Source organism: Coloeus monedula (genome assembly GCF_965178545.1).
Source record: "Coloeus monedula genome assembly, chromosome: 15".
Taxonomy (NCBI): Eukaryota; Metazoa; Chordata; class Aves; order Passeriformes; family Corvidae; genus Coloeus; species Coloeus monedula.
In genome coordinates this window covers 17015696-17029191 of record NC_138795.1, presented here as the reverse complement: position 1 = coordinate 17029191, position 13496 = coordinate 17015696, and the positions used below count along the sequence as shown (strand labels likewise).

General features: G+C 54.2%; 2 protein-coding genes across 4 annotated transcripts in view; both read right to left on the bottom strand.

The window, feature by feature from the left end:
• Positions 1 to 13496, bottom strand: part of LOC309578480 (protocadherin gamma-C5-like) — a gene marked incomplete at its 5' end in the record, with an annotated part of 214695 nt that overhangs the window by 86396 nt on the left and 114803 nt on the right. The window lies entirely within an intron of this gene.
• On the bottom strand, positions 171 to 12148 carry LOC309578645 (uncharacterized protein; the record flags this gene model as incomplete). The annotated part of the gene is given in 7 exon segments (XM_082291409.1): positions 171 to 521; positions 5107 to 7605; positions 7607 to 7744; positions 7750 to 7775; positions 7778 to 7948; positions 9493 to 9559; positions 9562 to 12148. Coding segments are annotated over 7 exon segments (5718 nt in total). The 5' UTR covers positions 12028 to 12148.

Below are 13496 nucleotides of genomic sequence, written 5' to 3'. Positions count from 1 at the left end.
GCACTTCTCTGCAAAGCTGTTCCCTTTCTCCTACTCCCTGCTGTAACTGGGGATTGCCCTAACCCAGCTGCAGGACTTCGCACTTGGCCTTGTTCAACTTGCTGATATCTGCAGGAGGCCACTTCTCCAGCCTATCCCTCCTTGGCATCTCTGCCCTCTCGTGAATCATCTCAAATTGGTGTCAGCTGCACATCTGCTGAAGGTGCACTCAATCCCATTGTCTGTGAAGGTACCGAGTAGTCTGGTCCCAGTAAGGACTCTTGAGGGACCACACAAGTTACTGCTTTCCACCTGGACACTGAGCCACTGTCTACAACACTTTGGAGGTGACCATCCAGCCTGTTCCTCAGCCATTTAACAGCCTCCAGGTGCATGCCCAGCACGTTCCTCTGGGCGATGACCTGGGGGACACTGCACACGTTCTCCCACTGGTCCCTGGTCTGTTCATGGAAACCTTGGCTGGGCTGGGTGGCCACTCTGTACTTTGAGGACTGCAGCAGAGATGCTTCTGCATTATTACACTACAGACAAAATATTCCTGCATGAACACGCACATGTTTATGAAACCCTTCCCCTTTACAGCTGTAAACATCACAGGTGTGTGTGGGCACTCCACCTGCACTCGGGCAATTGGCACAGATGTGACCTTCCACATAAGGTCAGACACTCTGAGGTTGAGCTCATGACAACAAGCAATGCAAGAGTTAGAAACACATAGAAATGAACAGATGCAATAACATTTCGTGGGTCTCACTTGCTCTACAGAAGCAACAGAAATCACACTGTACTCCATCGGGCACAGGTTTGTGTTATCTATGACATATGACAAGCAAGGCAATGACCGAGTTCTTCTACAGCATCACACACAGAGCTCCCCTGTCTTCTTTTCCTTCTATGCCATGCAACTGGAAGGGTTTGCTTGTGGCCACATCCTTACTGGTCAAATTTATCATGAGATGATAATGCACTACAATCACACCAGAAGGGAGGTACCCTTATCTGCTCACCACCATTCTGAGAAGGAAATGAAGGATTCTAAAGCACACAAATGATAAACAACCAAACGAAAAGATTAGCAGTCATCCAACAGAGAATGGCTCATCAAACCATTGGCTGAGAGGGGATCTCCTCCCCGTCTTTATCACATGTACTTTTCCACAGAGATGCAACGTCTACTAAAGTCATATTTACATCTATTTCTCCCAACAATAACAGAACACAAAGTCACTCTCATATCTCCTGCCTTCCACGCCCACTGCAGCAAGAGACATTAACACATGATACATTGCTAAGATAAGATAAGTTGTAGATAATAGTAAGTAAACGCACAGACAGAGTAAATCGAGGAAAAACAAAACAAGAAACCAAAACAAAACGCCCCAAAAATAAATCAGATAAGGCAAGGAAGCATTAGAAGAGAAAAAATACTCAGAGGTGCTCATGGTGAAGTCTTCTCAGCCTTAATTATAGGCATTGAAATTCATCCCTGAGGGCACCTGGAAGTCACTGAGGTCTTAAGCTCTAAGGGTGACCCTAAAGACTTACGTTGGACTACAGGATAGGGGGTACATGGGAAGAATTAGTCCTCTCCTCAGCAAGCTTTTTCTACCCTGTGGCCTGCTCACCTTGCACGACCATCAAACCATCATTTTAAACAACTTCTCATTGGCCTCTTTCTCAAGGTAAATCTTCTGACAAATGACAACAGATCCTCTTACTGCTTCTGCTTCCTATTCCCCCGCCAAACACAATTCTTTCCTCAGTGGCTGAAGCAAGGATATGCTGAAAGAAACCAGTCCCTGTTTCAAATTTAAAAATGCTGACCAGAATTGTCAAAATGAACTGCAACCTTCCAGGAAACAAAGGCCTGAAAGAAAATATAATTCCAACTGTGAAGAAACTCTGCATCACAATGTTATATAGAGATACAGATGGATAATGGAGGTTTCACACATGATTAATAAGCTGTTTTACCCATGAATCATGGTTCTACATGAACACTTACTGTGCAAAACTTTACTGTTGGAGGACTGTCATTGTCTTTCATGACAGAGAAACCAGGATCAGAACAGAACAGAAATGGCACTGGCTGTGGCACCAAGCATAAAATCAAACCATTTCTCAGTCAGACCCACAATGATCCACCAATTTTCCTGGCACAAAACTGAGCTCTCACCCTCCTCACTCTGCATTCACAGCCTTTACTTTCAATATCAACATCTACCAAAGTTTTGTCTGTATGTAAGCCACAGAAAAAATAGCGTCTCAGGGAAACATGTATTTATGAAGTTATATTTCTTCAATGAAATGTTCAAGGTCAGGCTGGGTGGGGCTCAGAGCAACTTGGTCTGGTGGAAGGTGTCCCTGCCCATGGCAGAGGAGTTGGAATGAGATGATCTTAAAGGTCCTTTCCAACACAAACCATTCTATGATTCTGTGTTTCTATGATTCGATGTACAGCTTCAAGGAATGGATGGGAAATACTGTTCCTGCTTGACAATTGTAAGACATGTTTTGAAGTTTGCAGAACTGCCAGGCACAATGAGGAACAACTTTACTCCCTGACAAAATAATAAGCAAACAAACAAACAATCCAACCCAAACCATACAAGTCATCCCAAAAACATAATCAACCAAGCCAAGAATGGGAAAACACCAGAAGAGTAGCAATCACGGCCTCACATTTCAGATTGTGTCAGCTGTAGTGTGTACAAAGTACACTAGACTGTAACCAGTACACAGGAGGCTCACACAGGAGCTCACAAGCTAGACCCCACACAGTCATTTCCTTGGATAGTAAGATAAGGAAAAAGCTTGGGACCTGTGGGCTGGTGGGCCCATCTAACAGCTGTGGGCCTCATCTAACTACTAGGATAAATTGAACTTTACACAATTCAGTCATCCATTTCAAACTATACCACAAGGAACTCCAGCACCAGCCCTGTCTCTGGATAGACAGACTTCTTCTCTCTGTCCAAACACAACAGGAAAGCAAATTTTGCACACAGACATCATTAGCAGAAAAGTTGTGCGCACAGCTTCTCTGATCCCAAGCATCCCAACTAAGATTAGTCTGTTCCTCCCACTTATTTGAACAAATGTAAAATGTTATATAGGCCATAAATCATTACCAGCTCTGTCAAAGACACAGTCATCCAAGATTCATCTCAAAGACAACATCACCATTCTTCAGCACATGGACTCCTCACAACACGTGGGACTACCACTATCTTTGCAAAAGAATGTGGAGCCCAAACTAGGCCGTTTGAGTCCAAACCACACAACATAAAACCATAAGACTCCTCCTGACTCATTTTCATAAGGTCAGCAACAACTCTGGGAATCAACAAAACACATGCCATGTCTCCATCAGTACCTCCTCACACACCACACTCCCAACACTCCCCTCTAACCCTTCACAGCTCACGTGGTTATCGTAGATCTTCAGAATTCAGAGAGACTCCACCAAAAGAAAAGGTGGAGACAACATCTCAGACAACATCCCATTACCACGGATAATATTTAACTTCTCACCCTGTCCATGTGACAAGAAAAAGCATTTATTACAGAGACATTCCAAAGAAGCGTGTCTATGAAAGTCTTTCCACCTGTAAACATGAAAGAACCATCTTCAGATCATCAGAAGAGTGAGACAGGAAGTTAACACCTGCAGAATCAAAGAGTTCACAACACTTCTGGATTATATAACTAAGAACAGGTGATTAATTCCATTGTTTACTATGCACTGAATACACAACTTGCTCTTCCCAAAACTCCCATATGGCATCTTTCATAAGTACAAAATACTTAGTGAAAACCTCCCAGGGTTCTCCATGCAGCTGGATTACATATCTTCTACCTAAATATTTTTGGAAGGAAAAACTCACATTGCTTGATGCTTGAGAGGGGAATTGGACAGGGAACAGAGGAAAACATTCCTTTGAGTCTTTCAGCAGACATTCATGCACAGCTGACAGGATTCACATCTCCAACCCTTCACATCATCCATGCTGTTCTTTCACCCATCTATCTTAAAAACAAATGACACTGAAGACCCCATTCCCCAGACCTTTATACTTCACACAGCTCTCTTTACATCTCTGTCCTATGGAAGATACATTTGACTGCTCTCTCAAGTTCTCCGAAGAGAATTCATAGATGTGAAAGGAAAAGCCGAGCAGAGAGACCCTCCTTCCTCCAAGAGAGACTGAGTCAGTGAATATCTGCACAGGGGGAACTATGTCCACCTGATATCTCCTGCTGCACCTTGAATCTCTCCCTTCCCATTCAGGCAATTCTCTTGCCATACTAAGTATTTTACAGCCAAGGTTCATCCAGCTCCCTCTGACATAGGTCTACCTTAAAAACCAAGAGATCACCAAAGCTGTCCTGCCATGCGCTCCTGTATTTCTTCCTCCATATACAGCCACCCACAGGCTTTTTCAAGAGTCACAACTTTCAAGAGGATCCCTCATCGCCATAACAGGCAGAAAGGCATTATCAAGGACCACTTTTTGCCCCGCCCAATTCTTTACTGGGTGTAAGATCAAAGCATGGATGATACAAAGACATTTCCTGCTGACTTTTGCTATGCATCCTGGAGAACATTAAACGCTGAGAACAACGAGCAGACGAAGTTCCACACGAAGCTGACAGGGTTTTCTCCAAGACATACCCAACCTCTTCAAATACATGTGCTATTAGGAAGACACCTGAGCATGCTAATAACAAAAACTTGCGTTTCTTAATAACGCGATACATCCGTTCAAAAAATCTAATATTAACAAGAACATAGATTATAAACAGCACAAGTGACAGACGGGGAAAATAACTGAAACCTGATAAATACCCAAGCCTCCGACCTAACGAACAGTCTGCCAGCAGCAGCCTTCCCTCACCTGCCTCCTTCACTAACCGGAAGGCTGAGGACTCACCCCACGTTCTACTAACGGCAGCCAGGGACACAAGCCTGCAGAATGAAACTGAAGAAAGCTTTAATTTCCTTTTCTGCAAAACCTCATTTGCAAGCCATAGAACAGAGTGGGGAAAGGGAAGGGGAGCAGCAGGGGAAAGCGTCGCGGAGGAAATCTGGGCAGAGAAACTCACCGAGGGAGGGGCGGGATCCGCGGGGAAGGTGCCGGCAATATCCTCCTGCCCGAGCAGCGGCGCGGGCTCGTCGGGCGGCGGCCGGGCCGGCAGGGTGTCGCAGCAGCTGCCGCCCGAGAAGCGCAGCTGGCTCTTGCGCGAGTCGGCCGTGAGCGACACCTCGTGCGAGTAGGACTGCAGGAAGGCGCGCACGCCGTCGATGCCCACGAAGTGCGAGACCGGCACGCCGCGCAAGACGCCGCTGTCGGCCGCCAGCAGCTGCTCGCGGCGCCAGCGGCGCAGGCGCAGCGCCAGCAGCAGCAGCAGGAAGGCGACGAACAGGCAGGACACGGCGGCCACGGCCAGCACGAGCCAGCGCGTCAGGCTGCCGGCCGGCTCGCCCGGCGCCGCCGCCTCGGCCGCGCTGCCCAGCTCGGCCAGCAGCTCGGCCACGCTCTCGGCCAGCACCACGCTCAGCGTGGCCGTGGCCGACAGCGCCGGCCGCCCGTGGTCCTTCACCACCACCACCAGGCTCTGGCGCGCCGCGTCGCGGGCCAGCGGCAAGCGCGCCGTGCGCACCTCGCCGCTGTGCAGCCCCACGCGGAACAGCCCCGGCTCCGTCGCCTTGGCCAGCTCGTACGACAGCCACGCGTTCTGACCCGCGTCCGCGTCCACCGCCACCACCTTGGCCACCAGCGCGCCGGGCTCCGACGAGCGCGGCGCCAGCTCCACGCCCGACCAGCCCCCCTTGCCCGATGCCCCAGGCGGAGCCGCGGGCGGGTAGAGCACCTGCGGCGCGTTGTCGTTCTCGTCCACGATCAGCAGCCGCACCGACACGTTGCTGCTCAGCGCCGGCGCGCCGCCGTCCTCCGCACGCACCCACAGCTCCAGCTCGCGCACCTTCTCGTAGTCGAAGGAGCGCAGCGCGTACAGCGCGCCCGTCTCCGCCTGCACCGACACGTACGACGACAGCGGCGCGCCCCGCACCCGCCCCTCCCACAGCCGGTACCGCACGCGCGCGTTCTGCCCCCAGTCCGCGTCCGTCGCGCGCACCGTCAGCACCAGCGCGCCCGCCGCGTTGTTCTCCGCCAGCCGCGCGCTGTAGCGCTCCTGCGCGAACACCGGCGCGTTGTCGTTCACGTCCAGCACCCGCAGCGCCAGCACCGCGCTGCTCTGCAGCGCCGGCGACCCGCCGTCGGCCGCCCGCACCGTCACGTTGTACTCTGACACCTGCTCCCGGTCCAGCTCTCTCGCTGTCACCACACGGTAATAGTCCTCATAGGATTTCTCCAGCCGGAACGGGACGTCCCCGTCGAGCGAGCAGCGCACGGCGCCGTTCGCCCCAGAGTCACGATCCTGCACGTGCAACAGGGCTATAACAGTCCCTGACGAGGCGTCCTCAGAGATCTCATTTAGCGTCGACGACACTGTCAGTTTGGGCGCATTGTCGTTCACATCTGTTACGGTAACCACAACCTTCGCCGTGTCAAAAAGTGCTCCCGCATCATGTGCCTGCACCTCCAGTTCATAGTGATCGTCTTCCTCGAAGTCCAGGCTCTGCAACAGGCTTATCACACCCGTCTCAGTGTCCAGCTGGAAAATCTGTGAGGCTTTCTCGGTGATTTTCTTAATCGAGTATTCCACGTGTCCGTACAGACCCTCGTCGGCATCCGTAGCAACGACGGTAACGAGGACAGAGCCCACGGGCACGTCCTCGGGCACACGCACCGTGTACTCCGCCTGGCTGAACACGGGCGCGTTGTCGTTCGCGTCCAGCACTGTCACTCTGATCCGAGCCGTGCCCGTCCGTGCCGGATCGCCGCCGTCAATCGCCCTCAGCACCAGCTCGTGAAACGCCGCCTCCTCCCGGTCCAGCGCCTTCGCCAGCACCAGCTCGGGACGCTGATCGCCGCCGGGGCCCGCCTGCACGGCCAGCGAGAAGTGCTCGTCGCCGCTCAGCTCGTAGCTCTGCAGGGAATTCCGGCCCGAGTCCGGATCGTGAGCCTCAGCCAGGGGAAACCGCGACCCCGGGGCTGTTGCCTCGCTCATTTTCAACTCCGTTTCTGTCTCTCGGAAGCTCGGCGCATTGTCGTTAATGTCCGTGATTTCCACCTGGATTCCGTAAACCTTCATTTCCCCCTCCACTATCAGCTCACAGCGCAGCACGCATTGCTGCACACTCCCGCACAGCTGCTCTCTGTCGATCCTCTCTGCCGTCACTAAATGTCCCGTCTTCCCGTGCACAGCGAAATACTGCGTCCTACCTTTGTCCAAGATGTGGACGCCGCGGTCTCGGAGCGCCGGCAGCTGCAGCCCCAGGTCCTTGGCCACGTCGCCCACGAACGAGCCCTTGGGCATCTCCTCGGGCACCGAGTAGCGCAGCTGCCCCCACGCCGCCTCCCACGCTGCCAGCAGGACGGCCCAGAGCAGAGCTCGCTGCCGCCGGCCCCAGCGCCTCCCCGCCGCGCACATCTCCGCCGCGGCACCGCCGATCCAACTCCCGCTCCCACTCAGTGCTCTCAGCTTCTGCACCGAGCCGCAGTCGCTGGTCACTCCGCTCGGCTGCAGAATGGATCAGCACCGCGGGGACGATCGGGGGCTGTAGGACCCGACAGGGAGCGAGCAACCGACCGAGCGAGCCGGTCCGCAGCGGGCGGGGCTGCAGCGCTCCGAGCTTCCTCTCGCTCCTCTCGGTCAACAGCGGCGCCCGCAGCCTCCTGCCGGCACTGCAGGCACCGAGCGCTGCCGAGCAATGCCCGCCCTGCCTTGCTCCGTTCAGGGAACAGTCGCCACGGAGACTTCGCTTTTCGTCCAGCGCGGATCTCCTGCCTCGGCTTTTCTGCAGCCGATCTCTGCTTTATTCCTCCAGGGTATCACGATAGGGAGGAAGGCTGAGTCATCCCGTGGGCATGACTCTTCTACCGCACGGGAAACGAATCATTTACCCATGTCGATACACGTAAATTAAACCCATTTTTCTTATTTTACCCTCTAGTTTATTGTTAGTCTTATACTTTTTGTTCAAAAGCATCTTCAACAACAGGCTCTCAGAGAGAAAACGAGAAGATACCGCCTGTCAAAAAACCCGAGCTATCAGGTTCATTGACACAAGCAGGACGATAGCAATTGCATGCTTCTTGAAGTCTGGGGACTAATTGTTACAGAATTTAATTTTAGGTACAAATAAAGATGCAACTAAAACTCTCAAAAGAAAGTTTCAGGACTTGGAATATTTGATATCCCTTCCTAAGGTAAACCTAGTGTTTCCCTAGTTTATACACATTTACATTTAATCAAGTCATTCTAGGTTTCCTTTTCTCTGAAATCAATGTGTAAAGCACTGAAGGTCGTTGGTAAACTATTAATCCAAGTACTTCTTAATGACGTTGATATGCTACGTTTTCAAGAAAAGAATTATAGAACCATAGAAAAAAAGTACAGCTGGGCTCTCGAAACTGCTGACCACAGAGCACAGTTAATGACACTTATATTATTATAATAATATAATTGTGCAAATGTGCTTGATTCAAGTGCGTAAACCGTCGTTTGGCCAGTCTGCTTGATACTTGATCCCTTCGTATCTCAGATGTCTATCCTAGTAAACAGAATTGCAAAAATTTGCTGTTCTCGGTATACCCGAGCTCTCCTAAAACCCTCAAACTCACTGTGTAAAGAGGATAGAAAAGGAAAAATCTCTGAAACAGAAATCATTCAACACTCTCACCACTGTATGAAATAAAGATCATGAAGATCAAAACAGAGGGAACTGCCAGCCAGGATGCAAAAAGGAAACCAACTAGGACCAATACTGCATTTCCCAAAACGAGCGACAATCTCTTTTTTCACTCAGGATGGAGAACGGAACTTTCCACATTATTTCCTTTCTGAATCTAATAGGGACAATAGAAATTTTAACGAACGGGTTTGTGTAAAGCTATACACCAGTTCCAAGCACACCCTTTCTGAACAAATCAATCAGGAAAGAAAACACTCCAACACAAGGTGTCAGTGCTTTTCTCTTTTTCTCCGACTCCCTCATGCAGAACGCGTCATTCTCCTTCCACAGAATACGGATCTACTTTCAATACTGCTAACACGTTCTAATTTATAGAGCTCAAGAGCTGAAGACAAAACGTCTCCACTGAAGTTGAATCTGTGAAGAATGAAAAAACAAGTGCTTCCTGCTCCCCACAGACGGGGGGGTTGGTTTTTCCTCAATTCAGTGCTTCACGGAGAGAGAAATGTGCAACTCACGAAAACACGACCCCAGGAAACAAGGACGAACACAGCTACTAGCTCAAGAGGGAGCAATAGTCAAATCATTTCAGCTAAAAATGAAGCTGGTACCAAAGAATATCAAACATTTCCGCCGCTACACGGAAAAAGATGAGGGTCCCCCACAGATACCACCCAGAAAAAAACAGGGGAACGGGGACGACGTTCCGGAAAGACTCAAAAACAGAAAGAGCATGGGGCTTTACAGACCTGCGGTGCATCGGCAACGGCGGGAGGCTCTCCAACAGCGGTGGCGCTGCTGCTCGGGCTCGGCTTCTCGCAGGAATCCCCGCCCAGAAGCTCCTCCGCAGACAGGATGGGCACCGGCGGCGGCGGCCAAGCGGCCTCGGGCACGGCGCGCGCCGGCGCCGCCACGCACAGGTTGTAGGAGTAGGGCAAGGTGCCCTCGCAGAAGTCGGCCGGGAAGGCGGCGCCGGCCACCGAGAAGCGCTGCGCGCCCAGGCAGCGCAGCACGGCGGGCGGCCCGGCCCGCCGCAGCCGCGCCAGCACGGCCAGCGCCACGCTCAGCACCAAAAGCGCCGACAGCAGCGCCAGCGCCAGCACCAGGTAGAACTGCAGCTCGCCCGCCGCCGCCTCGGCGCCCGCCGCCCGCTCGCTCAGCTCCGGCAGCGCCTCCTGCAAGCTCTCGGCCAGCACCACGTGCAGCGTGGCCGTGGCCGACAGCGCCGGCTGCCCGTGGTCCTTCACCACGGCCACCACACGCTGCTTGGCCGCGTCCCTCTCGGACACGGCCCGCGCCGTGCGCACCTCGCCGCTGTGCAGCCCCACGCGGAACAGCGCCGGCTCCGACGCCTGCACCAGCTCGTACGACAGCCACGCGTTGCGCCCCGCGTCCGCGTCCACCGCCACCACCTTGGCCACCAGGTAGCCGGCCTCGGCCGAGCGCGGCACCACCTCGAACGGCGCCGCCGCCGCCGGGGCCACGCCTCCCGCCGCCGCGCCACCCGCCCCCGCCGCCGGCCACAGCACCCGCGGCGCGTTGTCGTTGCGGTCCAGCACGAACACGCGCACCGTGGCCGTGGAGCTGCGCGCCGGCGAGCCGCCGTCCTGCGCCCGCACCGCCACCGCCAACTCGCGGCACTGCTCGTAGTCCAAGGAGCGCTGCGCGTACAGCGCGCCGCTCCGCGCCTCCACCGACACCAGCGCCGCCGCGCCCGCGCTGCCGCCCGCCAGCCAGTAGCTCACGCGCCCGTTGGCGCCCGCGTCCGCGTCCCGCGCCTGCACGCGCACCACCAGCGCGCCCGCCGCGTTGTTCTCCGCCACGTACGCGCTGTACGCCGCCTCCTCGAACACCGGCGCGTTGTCGTTCACGTCCGACACCTCCAGCACCAGCTCCCTGCTGCTCCACAGCGCCGGCCTGCCCCGGTCCCGGGCCACCACCGTCACGCGGTGCTCGGACGTCTCCTCGCGGTCCAGCGCGCTCGCCGTCACCACCTTGTACGAGCCGCCCGAAGATGCCACGATGGACAGCGGCGCCTCGCCCGACAGCTCGCACGACACCTGACCGTTCTCGCCGGAATCCGTGTCTCGCACTTTCAGCACGGCCACTACGGTGCCGACCGGCGCGTCCTCGGGCACGGGGCTCGACAGGGACAGAACGGTGATCTCGGGGGCATTGTCGTTCTCGTCCATTATGTCTATCTGCACTTCGCAGTGATCAGTGAGCCCACCCCCATCTGTTGCCTCCAAGCCGAAGATGTATTTATTCTTCTCCTCGAAATCGAGGGAACCCACTGTCTTGACTTCCCCGCTCTCGCTGTCGATAGCAAACAACACCCTGACGGCCTCCGGGACGCTGCCAAAAGAGTAGGAGACCCGCCCGTTGGAGCCAGAGTCTGCATCCGTCGCCCTCACCTGCAGCACCAGTGACCCCGCCGGCAGATTTTCCATCACACGAGCCTCGTAGATGCTTTTGCTGAACACGGGCGGGTTGTCATTGGCGTCAGTGACGTTGACTCGAACCTGTACAGTCCCAGACCTGGCAGGGTCCCCTCCATCCACTGCCATCAGTACCAGCTCAAAGAAATTCTGCTTCTCTCGGTCCAGCGCTCTCTCTAGAACTAATTCCGGCTGCTTTTTTCCACCCGGTTTTTCCTTCATGGCTAGAGAGAAGGACGGGTTGCTGGTGAGCTGGTAAGTCAGCAGCGAGTTGCTTCCTGCATCCTCATCTCGGGCCATTTCCAGTGGAAAGCGAGCACCGGGAAGCGTCCATTCACCGATCTCGAGATCCAGAACACCCTTGCTGAAGGCTGGGGAGTTGTCATTCACGTCCTCAATGGCCACCTCGATGTGGAAAACATTCAGAGGGTTGTGCACCAGCGCCTCGAAGCTGACAGAGCAGGACGCCGACTCGCCGCACATCTCCTCCCGATCCAGCCTCTCGTTCACGTACAGGTTCCCGTTTTCCTCGCTCACCGTGAAGTATTGCTTCTCCTCGCTCAGCCGCAGCTTGCGCGCCGGCAGCTCGTCCGCGCTGAGCCCCAGGTCCCGCGCCAGCGGCCCCACGAGCGAGCCTCTGCCCAGCTCCTCGGCCATGGAGTAGCGGACCCGCTCCGCCGCCGCCCGGCACCACAGGCACAGCAGCACCGCGGCCACCAGCGCTCGCCCACAGCCCGCAGCGCGCCTCTGCCGCCGCCTCACCGCCATTCTCTCTCGCCAGCGCTCGCCGCGCTCCTGCCTCCTGCCGCCGCCCTGCCTCCCTTCCAGCCGCTCTCGCCACACAGCGCAGGGGCCGCCGCAGCGCAGCGAGCCCGCTCTGCCCGCCTCGGACGCCGCTGCTCCCCGCCCAGCGCCGTCTCTCGCCGCCGCCGCCGCCGCTGCTGCCCGTGCCGCTGCCGCTCTGGCCGGCGCCGGGCGAGCGAGCAGCCTGCGGGGGCAGGACGCGGCGGCGGCGGCGGCTCCAGCACCGCTCGTTGGCGGCCAACAGCGGCACCCGGAGGCGCCGCGACGCCACTGCAGCCGCCGGATGGCCGCGCTCAAGGGGGCCCGGCTTTGCGCGGGGCTCGGGGGCTTAACGTGATTTCACCTGCGTTTAAACCTGAGGTGAGCTCCTTAGTTTTTTTAAGTCATCTTTTTAAGCGTCCATGACTGTTCAGAAGCAAATATTCATGACAATAAAATAAAGAAGGGCACTCGTCTTAATACCAAGGCACAACTAAGGGAATGGGAAACTCTATTACAGCTAGGGAAATCTCTAAGCACTCTGTCATGTATCTTCTATTCTGCTTTCCTGTACTGGGTCGAGTTAAGCTGATGTACTGTTCAGCCTAAAGCAATGTTTTTTATCTTTATGCTAAGAATAACATTTGCTCTTTTGTTTCTGATTCACGGAACTTCTTTTGCATGTCTGTATTTGAGGGCCTCATTATGGAAATACAAAGCCACCATGAGTCTTTTATAGACCCAAAGAATGCTCTGGGTTGAGTGGATCCTTTAAAACAAGTGAATCCGCTCATCAGGCATGGGCAGGCATATTCTTCACCAGACCAGGTTTCTTAAAGGTCTGTCCTGTCTCCCTTAAAAACCTTCCAATGGTGGCACATCCGTAACATCTCTGGGCAACTCAGTCCAGTGTCTCACCACCCTCATTATAAAACATTTTGTCTAATCTAAACCTAAAAAATATCTTATTCAATCTTTCTTATAAGCATTCTTTATAATTTGAAAAGACATGATAAATTCTACTCAAAGCTTTATTTTCTCAGGCTAATCGACTTTAGTTTTGTCAGAGCTTCTTCATGGCAGAGAAGTTCCAGTTCTTTGACAATCTATGTTGTCAAAGTAGTGTAGAGGGAGAAGACCACCTCTTCCTGCTGGTCACGCTGCTTGTTATGCAACCCTAGACGCAATCTGGGCAGCAGGTGGATATTGGCAGCTCATGTCCCAGCTGTCATGCAGCAGTAACCCAAAGCACTTCTCTGCAAGGCTGCTCTCACTCCCCCAATCTCTATTGAAACCGAGGATTGCCCTGACCCATGTGCAGGACCTTTCACTTGGCCTTCTTGAACTTCATGAAGCTCACATGGGTCCACTTCTCCAGCTTGTCCATATCTCTCGAAATATCATCCATGCCCTCTCACCAATCAACTCAGCCTGGTGTCAGCTGCAAATTTGCT